At 35.9% G+C, this 16,490-nt stretch overlaps 1 protein-coding gene across 2 annotated transcripts; it reads left to right on the top strand.

Annotated features, from left to right (window-relative positions):
* Positions 1-2,874: 2,874 nt before the first annotated feature.
* On the top strand, positions 2,875-14,862 carry LOC129243850 (acidic leucine-rich nuclear phosphoprotein 32 family member A). 2 transcript variants are annotated; one of them, XM_054881222.1, is made up of 9 exons: positions 2,875-3,147; positions 3,212-3,749; positions 8,491-8,654; positions 8,720-8,932; positions 9,007-9,095; positions 12,383-12,757; positions 12,831-12,895; positions 12,975-13,203; positions 13,269-14,862. In XM_054881222.1, the coding sequence occupies exons 2-9, from the start codon at positions 3,702-3,704 to the stop codon at positions 13,313-13,315; spliced, it is 1,230 nt and encodes a 409-aa protein (XP_054737197.1). In that variant the 5' UTR covers positions 2,875-3,147; positions 3,212-3,701; the 3' UTR covers positions 13,316-14,862. The 2 variants fall into 2 exon arrangements, with proteins under 2 accessions (XP_054737197.1, XP_054737196.1); XM_054881221.1 differs by lacking the exon at positions 12,383-12,757 and having other exon boundaries at positions 2,897-3,147; positions 9,007-9,086.
* Positions 14,863-16,490: the final 1,628 nt, after the last annotated feature.

Genomic DNA, 16,490 nt, shown 5'->3' with positions numbered 1-16,490 from the left:
ACAATTATCAAAAAAATCCTATTTTTACAAAACCGTTTCCTTTGACCTACACCTTTTTAACTCACAATGAAAATATATAAATATCTCAGTGCAACCCTGTAGCCAAACCATTGTACTGAACGCACTCGCTCGTATATTCACCGTGCAAAAACATAATAGAGAAAACACAAAACAAACCCCAATCAGAGAACAAGCAAACAGGAAGAAAACTATGGTATTGGAACAAATTCCAATAGTGGAACAAACAAGAAGAAAATGAAAATGAGACAATAAATAATTTGCGCCAAAATTGCTTTCTTCAAATTTGGAACAAATGCACATGAAATTAGTGGTTTTGAGGTTAGGTTCGTAATTGAAAATGAAAACAACTTCGCATTCATAAAAATATATTTAAATCACTGAAAAGCAATGAAAATTTAGCTCATAACAGAAAATAAATGAAGGAAAAATTTTAACAGGTGCACACGCAAAACATTTCGCATTTTTCCGAAAACGGAACTCTTGGGAATTGAAACCAAAGAAATAAAAACAAGAATATCGCATTAAGAGAAAATGTAAAATGAAGAAAATTACAAAAAAAAAACAGTAACTGACACTATCGCGCTACCGCTGAATGCGCACGTATGCGTATGCGTTAATTACTTGCCGTATTTCACGAAAACAAAGCAAAGAGAATTGTAGAGCTGCCACACTAATGATTTCTTGAAGGGAAGTGCAAGCACAATTTTAAATTTTCAAAGTGCATTTATTGAAGGTGGTGGCACTAGACCAACAACAAAGTTTTTTACGTTTGATTTTCACGGTAAAGTATTGGAAAATAACATATAACACCATTCAGGAATCCAAAGGCAAATATATCCCACTCTCCACTTCCTGTCAAAAAAATGGAAAATTTAAATTTGTGAAGTACAGCGATTTATATGGCATGTTCTCGAATACAATTCATGTAGATTTAAAAGAAAATATATTATTTTTAGAGTACTTCAAAGTCTATATTTGCACGTGGTAAAAGTTTTCAATCTTTTATATATGTATATAAAATTCAAATTATGTATGTATCTATAGATCGACTTGCGTCCTAAACGAATAAACCGATCGTAACCAAATTTGAAACACGAACTGGATACCTTACCGGGATGGTCATAGGCTAAAAAATATTTTGATATATATAGGGGGCGTGGCACCTCCCATACAAATGGAGTTTTTAACAGTCCGTATTTCTTGAAGTATTTACGTTAGACCACTGAAATTTGGTAAGGGGTTATATAACATTAATCCTTACCACATCTACAAAAACTGTGTATAACGAAAAAGGGGGCGTGGCACTTCCCATACAACTGGAATTTTTAACAGTCCGTATTTCTGGAAGTATTTACGTTAGACTACTGAAATTTGGTAAGGGGTTATATGACATTAATCCTTACCACATCCAGAAAAACTGCGTATAACTAAAGAGGGGGCGTGGCACCTCCCATGCAAATGGATTTTTTAACAGTCCGTATTTCTGGAAGTATTTACGTTAGACTACTGAAATTTGGTAAGGGGTTATATGACATTAATCCTTACCACATCCAGAAAAACTGCGTATAACGAAAAAGGGGACGTGGCACCTCTCATACAACTGGAATTTTTTATAGTCCATATCTCTGGAAGTATTTAGGCTAGGCCAATGAAATTTGGGAAGAGATTATAAAAGGTTAATACCTAACACCTGCATGAAAACTGGTGATAGCTAGAAATGGGGCGTGACACCTCCTATACAAATGGGATTTTTCATACTGCATATCACTGGACGAATTTATGGTAGAATACCAAAAATTGGTAAAAAGTTTAATGAAGTTAGTAGGTAGGTAGAAAAAATTTGAGCTTAGAGAAAAATGGGAGTTAGACCATTTGATATAGAAACGAATTTATATTATCAACGATAGAGGTATTGCTGAATTGAATGCATTCTCTTATTGGTAAAGCTTTATCGGTAAGTAAACAGTTTAGCAATCTAATCAACTCATGGCCAATTATATGTAGCCTGCTCCAGAGTTGGCGCACCGAAAAACCTTTTTATTTATACTCAAAATAATATAACAAAAAATGTCGTATATCCGATCGTTTTAAATAATACCTAAACTGACTTAAAAAAGTTAAAGTTGTTTTATTTACATTGCATACTTTTTGATAGATATGTGGGGTGAAACCCACGGGTATAAGCTAGTAATAAATAATCACAAAGTGGCCTCCGTAAATCGAATTAACATTTAGAAAGTAATCTTATAGTTTACCAACTTTAAATAAAACAACGGTGGTATATGATGTTACAAATATATTCTTCTTATTGAAGTTAAAATAAAAATTAATACATTTATTTGTTTTTTGTGAAATCATTAGTTGTAAAAACTTACACACTCCCTAACTTTTATTCATATATATTTACATGTTCTTTTATAATTTTTTTCTAAATAATAGGAATCAGATCTAGTTCGATAATATTGCAATTTGGTATTCGGTAACTTAGCAAACTTAGTCTGAACGGAAACATACCAAAATAAAAGAAATATTTTAAAATGAACCATGTTTTATATTTATTAATGTAAAGATCTCGGGCCAGTTCCAAAGAACAAATAAGCAGATAAAAACATTGTTAACATAATTTTGCTAATATAATACCGCATTAATTTAGCTTATTCGTTATTGGGAAAAGTAAAACAAACAAAAAACAAAGCACGTGGAAAATATTACCGAGTACCGATTTGTAACTGTATCGAGCTTGGTTTTAAATACACATAATATGTATATGTGTTTATTGTTTAAATGATGGGTGTCCAGGAAATAAAATAAACATGATGCCATCCATCTGGCATCACTATTCACGGCGAGAAAAGTACGAACACGAAGCGATGAAGAAGCAAATCAAAAGCAGCGGAGCCAACAGCAGCCAACAGTAGTAGAAAAGCGTGGAAAGTGCACATAAGTTTCAAGTTTTATTTTAGTATAGAAGTTATTTTCCAAAACAAGTAAAAAATCTGGAGCGACTATATTAAGTGGCAGGAAATTTGTGAAGCAAGCAACATTTCGGTATTTAGCCTAAAAGGTTAGCTTGCGAAAGAATCATACAAATTGTTTTGCTGAATAGCGGCGGTAGTTTTAACACAGGTAAGCAAAGTGTGTGTTCAAGTAAAAGAAGTGAAATATTACGTTAACGCAAAATTTGCAATAGAACGCAGCGCGTAGAGGTGAAAGAAATAGAGCCGACGACGACAAGCAGAAAAGGAAGAGAATAAAGGAGAAAAGGCAAACCAAAGCTATTGCACCAACAACAACGACTACAGTAACAGCAACAGCGGTCGACAACTGCTTTTGGTGTTTCTTTTTTGCATTTTGTTTTATTGGCGCATACACCCGTCTTGGCAGTTAACGCAGCGTGTGTGTGTGTGTGGGGGAGAAAACAACTATAGGAAAGTAGCAGCGAAGGAGCACAACATTCAGATTTTCAAGTCGACTACACGGTGTGACAGTGCTTGCATTTAAATCTATATTTGTGAAAACAAGAAAAAATAGCCAGCATTATAAGAAGCTGTGATTGAATAGAGCGACGCAAAAGTTTTTAAACGTTAAATTTCAAGTGTGAAATTGTAAAACTAGAAAGCTCAAATTGCAACAGCAGCTGAAAATTACAAGTGAAAAAGTAAGACTAGTGCACCAAAAAAATGGAAAAAAGAATAGAACTAGAAAGACGCGCACGAAAAGCGAATCAGGTAAGCATTTTGTCTTTTATTAATGTAATGATTAATAGTATTTGAAATATTTCACGCGGTAATTTTTTCTTAGCTTATTTGTTGGTGTATTCATTTCCAACCTTATATTTTGTTTTGGCAAATCAACGCCAAGAAGTTTCTGTGCGCTAGAATGTACTTTTGCCGCCCTCCCTTTGTTTTAGCCACGCTCTGCCATCCCCATTCATTAGTATGAACGCAACGCAACGCATCGCTAGCACCAGCAGGTTGTGAAAAGGTTATGTGGGTGCAAGTCTCCAAATGAAGGCGCAGGGTGCGCATATAGTACCGTTTTTTCATCCTCATGATCGAGTTTATATAAAGAATTTATTAATTTGTCACAAAATTTATCCGCCATGAGTACGCGTTGAACATACAAATGAACGCGCGTGTATAACCCAAACGCACACACGTACAGCAATACATACACGCGGGCGCATACATGTATGGTACGTATACAGGGCGAATCGTGTGTAGGCATATATGAATATGTACCTTTAAAGCAGTAGCAACGTAACAACGCAGTAGGCCACCCGAGGGTTGCCAATGTTGTCGCACATCATACACTTTGTTGATCTGTTTTGACGATGGCGGCATTTCATACACTTCTCCCATTTAAATTATGTATCAGCATATACTATATATTCTTTAATGCGATATTAGTAGCGATAACAAAACTCATAAGCGTGATGCAAAAGCAAACGCTTTGAATACATCTTCATTTCAATACACACATGTATGTATTTACTAGTTGTATGTTGACTGACATCAGTTTTAAATTAATAAAGAAGGAGAGGAATACAAGTACAGGTTAGCTTAATAACTTCGGTCAACTCTAAAAAAAGAGTATTAAATATATGCAATTCAGACACTTCGGGGGCAATCCATCGCAGAGTTTTATGATCAGTATTTCATAAGTCTATAATAAAACTCAGTGTTTCTACTCAATTATTTATCAAATGATACCAAAATTTTAGTTTCAGAGCTGATTTCTAGTATAAATTGCTCTTATATTCTTTGTTGGGTGTTTGGCCGAGCTCTTCCTCCAATTTACAAATAAAGGCTCTTTTTTGGCCGCCTCTGAATTATAGATAGGTTTTTATGAGATTTTACATAGCAGAAATACACCCGTAGGCTTGCCATTGAGCACTGAGAGGCGGCCGCCTTCTTAGTGTTTCGTGTCCACAGTGAGTTTCTAACAGGATTATGTTTCCGCACAAACCATTCAACCTTCAACCGGCGGTTGTTGGTTCGAAAGCTGACTTTTAATATTTAGCCAAATTTACCACCTAATCCCCATTCATGGAATATTCCTTGATTCCCTAATATTAATGTGACTTCTATAATTTTCAAATAATTAATTTATAAAATGGTGTTATTTTTCGGGTATGAAGTTCCATGTACTGGTATAGAGGATAAAAAGAACCATTGTATTCTACCGGCAACAAAGGGGTCTTTAACCGGGGCTAAATAACAGTCGGTTCTACGTTACCGAAACGACCCGGATTTTTATCCGGCCAAGGACTGTCACTCCAGCAGCATTCCCCGTATGTAGGTAGGGGGAATGTTTATGCTGCTACAACAACAACAACAGGTCTCCGAAAGGCTATGGAGCAATCTCACCAAGGCGATCAATAATCGCCTAGATATTGCTTATAACTTTCTGTGCTAAGTTATTTAAGAAAACTGATATTGCTTTTGACAATGCAAGAAGCCAAATTTCAACCGTTTAAGGTGTGTGGACAGAAAATATAATTTTTGTGGTCAAGTAAGAATAATTAATTCTTTAATTTAATAGATCTGACTTAAGTCAGCGCTAGTACGAATGGCTGAAATTGTGTTAGCATTTTTCTCGACTGTCGGTTCTACGTACCGGAATGACCCGTATTTATATCCGGCCAAGGACTTTCATTCCAGCAGCATTCCCCAAACATGTATGGATAATGTGTATGCTGTTACAACAACGAGCTATTAACGCGACATATCGGTGTAAAAATGTATGCAGGCTCTCCCTACTATTTGGGTATCGAAAGGTTTGGCAATCGATTTTATCATTCCATTGTTTTTGGCATTTCTAACTGTGGCCTAAAGATCACTTAGCAAAAAGTTGAAATGCTCTTATTGTAATGACATGCCGATACATAGTAAGCCATTCAGCCGCACAAACATGAGAGATCACTCTATAAAGTCGACTACATATTAATTTGTGGTTCAGCATTGAAGTGAATGGCATGAGCCATATTAATGTGATTTAAGTATTACATTGGTCACTTCAGTAGGAGGCGGTTTAATACATGTCATTCATTCATCTTCCCCACCAAAGCAAAGCGTTATTACTTATCTACCTCAATGTGAAATAATTGATGATAAAGCGAGTGGTAGCACAGCACCGCGAAATTTTAAAATTATATTAAGCAACCATTGTGGTGGTTGAAATCGCTTTGAGGGAACGGAAGCAACAACTCGTAAATATGTGCATAATTATGTATGCTGTGCCATGCGACAACCCGCCACCTTCTGTTGCACTGTTAATGTTTAATTGGTGTTGTTGTTGTATCGCCCTTCTTGACATTTCTTTTTTGAAATAGTTCCGTTCTGTGTGTGTATCTCGCAATTCATCCATTCCCTCATCTACGCAATTCGCCGTATACTCCAAATTCGCTGCCATCTTGGTTTTTGTTGATTGCGTAGTAGTGGCGGTGACAATTCTCTCGAATTATATAAACGCTTTACATTTCCAAATTATTGTGACCACCTTCTTTACCTTATTTTAATTTAATTGCCATTGTTTTTGAGTATAAACCGATGTATTAGTTCAAAAGGAGCTCACATTTCGTTCAATTGCTAGTTTTTTTTTATCAAGGAAAACTCGAACAGCTTCTTGACATAATCGATTTTTCGTGTATCTTGACGTTTTCTCTGTTTCTTATTTTCTGCGTTCACACACTCGCAACGCGACGCACTATAGGCGGTCGGTCGGTCATTTATGAACGCTTGCTCGAGTACAACTAGTTTCATCTTTGTTGCGCCTGCTGCATTGGGGCTATTTGGGGCAAAATTGGCGACAGTATTCACTTTCGCCTTTCCATTTGTTTCGCCTACATTCAAAATATATCTTCATTCTTATGCTAAATGCAACGCTGTGTGGAAAAAATAACATTTATTCATTTCCTTTTAACATAAATGTTTGCGGACTGCTTTAGAATTGAAACACAGTTGTATGTACGGCGCTTAAATAACAGTGCGCGCCTTTTGTTTTAAATTTTTTTTTTCACTTTCTGTTGTAGATAGCATAACATAAGTATTTAAAATATAATATTTATTTAATCAAAGAAAAAATTATAAGTAGGGAATATACACCGTTTCGCTATAACAAAATGAGGTTTCATTGAACTTTCTTTTGCTAATTACAACACTACTATAAGCTTTATACGCTAATTATTTTTGTGTGGGTTTTTGGAAAAATACCGTTTACGTTTTCATTTATAGGCGATTTTGTTCCGCTTATCACGTGGGAATGGGTGGGTCGAAATTAATGTTTGCTAAAGGATCGCACTTCTCTTTCAAAGTACATTTAGTACTAGTTACTTATTTAATAGTTTTCAAAAAAAAAAAATAAAAATAAAAAAATAGTAATAAAAATGCAGAAATACCAATAAAAAAATCAAGTTGAATTGATAACAACTCATAACCACTGTTGTCTCACCATTTTCATTCTCATATTAGAATTTTTTTAAATTAATTATCCCTTATTACCGCTATACCTACTAATTTGAACGTTTTATAAAACTCCTGAAAAAAAATTTGCGCATAAATAGCCGGAATAATTTTTACGAAAATTTTCTGAAGCCCCATTATTTACTCCCTGAATAACCCACAACGGCCATTGTTTCGTCTAAGCGATCTTAATTATTTTAATCGAAATTTCCGAAGCTGAATAGTGTTACACTCCGTTGGGCCCCGGGTCTGGCCACCCTTTTTTTGACTTTGGACAAGAAATTAACTGATTTCTATTATAGCTAACGACTTAAGCTTCCAGGTAGCTTCCTAAAATAAACGCTTCTATCGATTTATGGATATAACCTTTTAAAAAGGATCCTCGAAAAGGACGAAAAAAGGCCAGAAGCGGGTGCCCGACGAAAAAGATGTCCAAGGGAGGGTTAAATAAATTAAATTATATATTTTGGCGAAATTTTAAGTGTTTCATACGTTTTCATTAAATTTCTTGCCTTCATTCACTCTGGAATAATTTAGCAACGATGCTTTATTTATTTTAATAGGAATGAATGAAAATATACTACCGAATTGCAAAAAATTTGTATTCACATTGTGATCAATTTTATCCCTCTGTTGAACATCTTTTTAAAACCTTTGGTTGGGCACCCGGGTCTGGCCTATTTCGTCCTTTTCGAGGATCCTTTTTAAAAGGTTATATCCATAAACCGATAGAAAAGAAATTTTAGGAAGCTACCTGGAAGCTCAAGTCGTTAGCTATAATAGAAATGTGTTAAATTCACGTCCAAAGTCGAAATCGTTTGGCCGGTCCGGGTGCCCAACGGAGGGTTAGAACTTTTTAACATCACCAATTTTTGAATTACTTTTCAATGGCCGTAGTTCAATCTTTATTATGTACATATGTACATATGTATGGGCAGCATTAAAAAATTATTTTAAATATCATTTTTACTAATATTTGAAATTTGCTCTATCTTCACTATTTCAGATCACAGAATTGAATCTGGATAATTGCCGGAGTACAAGTATCGTTGGCCTTACAGATGAATACACTGCGCTGGAATCACTGAGCTTAATCAATGTTGGTTTAACCACACTAAAAGGTTTCCCCAAGTTGCCCAATCTGAAAAAACTGGAACTTTCAGACAACAGGTAACTTCGTAGCGGTTGCGCAAGCAATAGTAAACAATTTTCTAATTTTTTTTTTCTTTATTAAGAATATCAAACGGCCTCAACTACTTGACAACAAGTCCCAAATTACAATACCTTAACCTGTCGGGCAATAAAATTAAGGATCTGGAAACACTTAAACCATTGGAAGAATTTAAGCATCTCGCCGTGTTAGACCTATTTAATAACGAAGCTACACAAATTGAAAATTACCGTGAGAAAATATTTGAAATGGTGAAATCCCTAAAATTCCTCGATGGGTAAGTTTGAAAACATGTGTGATTTCGCCATCTACAATAATTGAATTAAATTCAAAAACCTTAATTTGTTACAGTTTCGATGCGAATGATGTGGAAGCACCCTCTGATGGCGAGGATGATGATGAAGTTAACTTAAACGACGACGAGGAGGAAGGTGAGTGTGGTTGAATTGTTATGATATTAATAAGTAGTTTTATCGCAATATACAATATTTTTTATTCCTAAAAGAACATTTGATGTTTGTACATAGAATTCTGCAAAATCCCATACGCACCTTAAAAAAGTTATGAAAATTGATCGGACACTAACTAAAAAAACTTTTTTCTAACGGTGTTTTCTTTACTACGTATTTTGTATGTAAAATGCATTGAAGAAACTTTTTCATTCTTTTAAATACATAGCTTCTGCTTTAAGATACTTGATTTTCCTGATCTTCCAATATTACGCCGAATAGCCGCAGACCTTAGCTATACAAGCATCTTTAGCCCTTTTCATTCCTTATGATAGATTTTTTACCATTCTACAATGAAAATTGGAAAGTTAATAAGATTCCAATTAATAAACAAACAAAAAAAAATATTTCTTGGAGTATCCTTATAAAACTGTACACTCTGCATACAAAGTTCAGTAGCAAAACAGGTATACTTTGAGATTGTTTTTTTGTTTTTTTGGAAGTGCATCGATATTTGCAGAATTCGAGAAAATCAAATGTCTTTATAGGAATGAATCAAAATGTATGCAAGTGTGGCAAGCCTGATTTAAGAGCTAAGGTTAGTTAGTAAAAATATCTCACTTAGACCCCTAGGGGCCATTGTGTTGCCAGTGCTGTGTATCTGGAGTCGAAGACATAATTTTATATAATTCGTAATGCACTTCTTCGCGAGTTTTAACAAGCCTCTTGTCAGCAATTCATACACAGAGCAGAGCGGTGGCAAAGTAGGTGTTCCAAAATACCTCTGGCATTCGCTTCGTTACATCGCTCTGGTATTTAGCTGTATCTATTAACAGTATATCATCCAGGCCTTGAAAGAATATTCGCCAAGAATTCAATATCAGCTTCACGAACTCTTCCCCCTGAATGTCGTCATCGGAGTCCAGTCATCACCCATTTCAGCCCATATCCTTTTTTAAATCCGTGTGGCATAATTATAGCAAATTAACTCCTACGGTTAAATCTATTCGCCTAACATCCTTTGGTCCCATTCGAAAGTCGAAACTACTTGTTTTCTGGGACCGTTAGGTAATACTGACGACGACTGTTGGTTTTACGTTCCCACGACAATCTTTTCTTTGTTACCGAAACGACCCGGATTTATATTCGGCCAAAGACTGTCACTCCAGCAGTTTTCCCCAATATTCATACTATTACAAAAACAACAATGGTTGGGTTTGCCGTGGGTTCGCAGCAAGAATTTGTAAGCTACTAGAGCAGCAACAGCAGCAGTATCTCAGTAAACGAATGTCTTTATTTTTACATAGGCAGGAAAAGTAAACCGAAAACTTTAAATCTGGCTTTCTTGATATATTGGTTTTTTGTTTTTTTTTTTTTTTTCAAATATGACGGTCTTTCAACAAATATAATATATATGTGCCAAGAATTAGAATGTACCATCAGAATGTTGTGGAAGCGAAGCAAATCCGTCTAATTTTTACAGTGCTCCAAACTTTTGACGAACCTTTAACCGAAGATTTAAGCAATGTGGAAAATTGTAGAGCATTAATATAGTTACAAATTTCGTTACGTTAAAATCCAAATAAATCTCTCACAATAACTCTTCTGAGTTCGATCACTGTATTGTCAAATATGTCACAATTTAATGACAACACAACTTGCCCACACTCACCGACGTTACCGTAGTCCCTGTCTGTTGCCCGTGAGATACACAGAGTTAAGCAAAACTTGGGCATATAGAAAACAGCTGCTTTCGTTTAGTTAACATATTTACCCGATACATCGGTTTGTGTCTGCTTGTACCGACACAATGTTGCCATTCATTTTTTACACACAGTTACAATTTTTCATTGTATAATAAACCAAAGTCGGAAAGCGACAAATGCAAATATAATTAACATTATCAAACAGCGTATTAAATTATTTTCATAAAAATTTGAATTTGTCTAAGTTTGTTTTGTTAATGATTTCAAAAAGTACTGTTTGGCAACACTGTGTGGTGAGAGAGAAATCAGCTGACACGTTTTTACGGAATATTCAAAATTTTTCATTCACACGTACACCATCCAGAACGGTGGTAATTTCTCATTTCCATGGGGCTCTCATTAGTTTGTTCGTGTCAGCTGATATGGAACGTACGTTTACGTTGGTGAGTGTGAGTACCATAAATGTACACTACTTTATTATTTTTCGTTTAATCGCTTACACGATCAACCTATGACTGAATACCCTATGCGCATGCACCCCTGTTTATGTCCATGTTCGTAATAACTTCAAATTTCTAGATCTGACAGCTTCTATCTTCTGGTGAGTCAAGGCGAATTCATGTTTTTGTTTTGGCCTCTTATTTGCTCGTTGTTGTTGTTGTTGCAACAGCATAAACATTCCCCATACTTACATACGGTGAATGCTGCTGGAGTTATAGTCCTTGGCCGGATATAAATCCGGGTCGTTTCGGTAACGTAGAACCGACTGTCGTGGAAACGAACGCTCGTTATTGGTTATTGGTTAGGTTAGGTTGACCTGGCTGGCTGAAAGCTATCACATAGACCTATTGGTCCTTAGTGGTACCAGATGGAGCTTGACCCCTACGTTTCCTTGTAGTAGGCTTTCTGTTCTTGTAATAAGCCCGCGTCTTTTGCGAATCTAAATAAGCCCTGAAGCTCTAACCCCGAGAGACATTCTAACCTCTCATATTGTAGAGCTATTAAAAATTTTATTCGGGTTCTAGCTATGTTGCCAGTAGGATCGCGAAGTTCCCCGTCCGCAACAATATTTATGTTAAACCCAAATGTTGAAAACACCTGAAATTCCAATGTTTGTTTGATTTCTGATAAAAGCCTAAATATACAAAAATGTTCGGAACAATGATGGTGTCTGCCATTCTGTTCACTGAATATCCTATGCAATAACTTAGATTTCGCAATGGGAATAATAGAAGTATTTTCGGTAGAAAGAGCACAAATCGCCCTTCTGATTTCTAAAAACCAAAAAAAAATATTTTTCTCTAATCTATAAAGAAAAATTTCTGAAATTCGGGTTATCATGAAGCGATAAATATAGATGTGGCAATATTAGATAAATGAATGTTGCATCAAAATTACATATTATTTAACTAAAACATGGATGAAATGGGGAAAGACCTCATGAATTGTTTTTCATTGCTTTATCATCACACTCATATTCTTGTTAGTTCTCGGCTATTTACTAAATTAAAGCATAAGCCAAAATGAGTTCATGTAGCCAAGTGAACTTATTCCAACTACCAACTTTTTCAGACAAACAAAACAAGTTTTGTTTAAATGGTATTGAAATTGATTTGGATGAGTTGGAAGACTTTGAGCGGCGTGTAAAAGCGAAGAAACAGCTCCAAGACACAACAGCCACAAAAAATCAAAAAGCTGCTGATGAAATTGATGATTTAGATGAGTTGTTGAAGGAAATAAAGTTGAAAGACGCTGCGTCCAATTCTGCCTGTGATAAGACGTCGACAGTCGCACCCCAATCCCCAGATACAAGAATGGATAAGCCATCGACGGGTGACGGTGCCTGCAACAACACAGGCGTTAATGTCGCCAATGCTCCCCCATTGCCTTTTGCTCTTATACTCTATTGGTTTTTAGCGATTTTAAATCTGGCAAATGCCTCATTTTGTAAGCATTTACAGTCTATATCGGCATACTTTACTTAATTAATCGATACATTTTCTTGCTTATTCGATTACAGATTCCTGTGATGAGGAGGACTATGGCAGTTCATATGTATCTACATCTGATGTCTCGTTATCGGAGGTGAGTAGTAATAAAGTGGAAGTATGAAATATAAAACGCCTGTTGGAAATAAAATATTGCATCCTTCTTTTATGTGTAGGTGTACAATGAAGATCTGGAAGAGGATAACTCCGAATGGGATGAAGAGAATGCAGTCGAAGATGAAGATGAAGATACCGACGATGATGATACCGATGGAGAGGGAGATGGTGAGGGGAATGTGTCTGCCAAGGCTGCTGCAGGCAAGGAAAAGTCTACATCAAACTCCGCCGCCGCAAAAGCAGATGCTGCCGATGCAGACAACAAAAACGCCGCCGAAGAAGCTGCTGGTGAGTGAGCGTAAACAACTTTCCAACAACCGATTCCAATTCGATTTATTTGCACTATTTTACAGAAGAGGAGCCGCAGGCTCGGGGAAAGAAAAGAAAGCATGACGGTTAAGCAGTGTTGTATAAAGACGACGCATCATCGTAGCATTTGTTTACAAAACTCCAATTAACGTTTTTCTACTATCTTAATTTAACAAAACAAAACAAAGCAGAAACAACAACAAAATTTTCTCTATCAGTTTATACACAATTGAAAAGCGCAAACAAAATAACAGAAATGTTAGATCAAGTAATACAATAAATATTGTAAACACAGCAATTAATATTATTCAAAGGAAAATATTATATATTTGCGAGTAATAGCAGTAACCACACTCACACTACTACAAAACAATATATATAACAGCCAGCCACATTCAAACCAATATATAAAATTACAACACTTTGGTGGCGCGAAAATTATGTGGGCATAAAGAGGGGAAGACGTAGAAAGCCATGTAATCCACGGAGACCATCGAAAAGCCGTAATGAAATGATACAAGTTTGCTTTCAATAGAACTTCTACAACAACACCGGCATTGCAAACATCAGAGTTAGAAACAAAAGAGTACATAATAATTATTATATAAAAGTTATTATAATAGTGATTATTTTAAGCGTGACCTATATAAGGAAGTAAAAAAGCAAGAAAAAAGCGAAAAATGTAAAGTTTGCATTAAAGATAAACACCAACAACCGTACCCACTCAATGGCGTCTGCAAAGCGACAAGGAAGGGCCGGGAAATGTTTTATTAATATTAAGCATTTCTTTCTTCGTAGATCTATAGATTATTGGCGCCTCAAACAATTAACCTTGAAATGCAAATAAATTGAGTATATATAAATCAAAAAATATCCGGGTAACAAGTAGTGACGTCAGCTGTCATAATATAAAAATTGTTTATTGTTTAGTAGCATTAATTAGTTACTTATACAGTAAGTTTATTAATATACATACATACCAACAACAACAAAAAAACAAGCGGGAGGCGTAAACTCTGCTTCCTTGAGAGAGATGTTTTCAGATTTTTTGTTTGTGACTTGGCGCAAGGGATTATATACATAATTCATATCCACACGACCATAGATGAGATAGTATTTTCGCATTGTTTACTTTTATCCAAATTGAACATAGACAGCAAGAGAATTAATGTAGATTGTGAATGCCACAATTGTGTTTATACGTTGTTTTTGTAAAATTTCACATTTATAACAATTTCTTTAAAATTTGGTGTTTTCGGTCTTATTTACAATACATTATTCTCAAACAATACACCACGAAAAATATTTTTACTTTTTTAGAACAAAATTTTCAGTTTGCTTGATTTATCAATTTTTCTCTTTTATTTTTATTTCTTTTTTCCGCAACTTCTTACAATCACATTTAAATATTCGAAAATTCAAACATCAGCTTTTGAGCCTTCATGCGTACAATTCTCCCTTACGTTATACAATATTCGGTAGGACATTTTAAAGAGTGCAGACGATGTTGAAATCAAGCATATACAAATACTAATTTTATATTCTAAGCCATTTTTCATATTGCAATGAAAGAGTTTTTCGGCACAGGACAAACTATTATTTGACCGAAATAAAAAATAAAGTCATTTTAAAAAAGAATACGCTTTTTCACTTGAGATGAATATTCCAACTCTGCTGCAGTCGCTATTTTCCATTGAAGTGAATATTAGAAAGTACGGAATTTTTGATCCATTTAGTAACTGATGAGATAATGCAGATGGCGCGAAAAAAGCTCGTTTTCTCAAACACGCAAATAAATCGAGGACTTAATCAGTACCGCCCATTGTCGCCGTTTCCACGACAGTCGGTTCTACGTTACCGCAACGTCCCGGATTTATATCCGGCCAAGGACTGTCACTCCAGCAGCATTCCCCGTATGTAAGTATGGGGAATGTTTATGGTGCTACAACAACAACAACAACGCCGTAGCATTACATATGCCCAAAAACTTTCATCATACCAGCAAAAGCAGCCGATTTAGCAAGGGAACGTGATTTTCCCCACACCGGATCGATCTCGAGAATGTCTGAGTAAAGGATCTAAATACGGATGTTCGAAAAGTGTTAAACCACCAAGGCGATTTAAGCACCATGTAGCGCCTTCCCAAAACAGTAACTTTATTTTCCGCGATTTGCACAAGTCTGACATCAGTTCCCTTTCCAACGCAAAATAAAAAAAAGGAGAAGAAATGACATGTTTGTAAAAATTCAGTGAATGGCTTGGTAATATTGTGATTTGTGAGATTTAAACTGAACAAACTAAAGGAAAATGAAGTGCCGTGCCGTGTGTTAAATTGTGAAAACTCAAATGAATATAATTGGAGGATTTTTGGATATAATTGGATCCATTTGTTTGCGTTTTTATGCGGAAGATGCCGTGGTAAGAAAGTATGTGGCTGTGCGTATAATTTCTTGTGTTTGGTTGTTTCCATTGCCTACTCTTCCTCTTTACAAACAGGTAATTCCCTTCCTTTTGATTGCTTATTCATGGGCTCTTACGACACAGCGAACTCGGAAGGCGTGGCCATGTATTCTATCATCCTTGTTAAACGACCATAATCAGACTAAATGTGTTTAGCATTTGAAGACATGCAACTTCTGGTGTTAGTATATAAACATTTTGATGCTGAAAACTCTAAGCTTACCTCACCAAGGTCTTCAATTTCCTCATGGCAACTCTTCTCTATTAAGTGGAAAGCAGGAAGACAAGGGAGAAGTACTGAAACCTTGGAAACCCGTCAACCAACTTGAAGTTCTTCTACTCCATTTCTGCACGAAGCACCAGGCCACAGCTATACGTCAACATGATTTCTGTGCAGTGCAGAGCATTTGTTGTCATCAACTGGAGTTAGCCTTGGATAGCTTTCGAAACAGTTGGACATGCAACGCTACTAGTGGACACTCAACAATCCACTCTCCCACACGGACTGAAGAGGGGATCAGCAAATAATCTGAGTGCTCGTCATTCGTCATTAATATATCCAGATTAAACTTCCAAACAGAGAAGGGTGTACCCTTACGAACTGCATTTCGAAGCTTGGTACAGGTACAGGCTTGCTATCAACGATATTCACCCTCACCACCTTTATGAACTCTCACTCCCCGAATGTCGTTGACATAGTCCAACCACAACCCATAGCAGGCGAAGCGCTTAGCTGCGTCGTGAGACACGTGTTATATTGGTACAATTGTTAAACTCTTACTTATCCAGGTTGATTCAGACATATG

The sequence above is a fragment of the Anastrepha obliqua genome, chromosome 4 (assembly GCF_027943255.1).
Source record: "Anastrepha obliqua isolate idAnaObli1 chromosome 4, idAnaObli1_1.0, whole genome shotgun sequence".
Lineage (NCBI taxonomy): Eukaryota > Metazoa > Arthropoda > Insecta > Diptera > Tephritidae > Anastrepha > Anastrepha obliqua.
The sequence above is the reverse complement of the archived record's forward strand: the minus strand, read 5'-3'. Positions and strand labels throughout refer to the sequence as shown.

Excerpts from the sequence above, each read along its gene's own strand:
- LOC129243850 (XM_054881222.1), top strand. The coding sequence starts at position 3,702 with ATGGAAAAAAGAATAGAACTAGAAAGACGCGCACGAAAAGCGAATCAG. Across the intron at positions 8,655-8,719 it reads CTGGAACTTTCAGACAACAG|AATATCAAACGGCCTCAACT; the intron begins GTAACTTCGTAG and ends TTCTTTATTAAG. Across the intron at positions 9,096-12,382 it reads CGAGGAGGAAGGTGAGTGTG|ACAAACAAAACAAGTTTTGT; the intron begins GTTGAATTGTTA and ends CAACTTTTTCAG.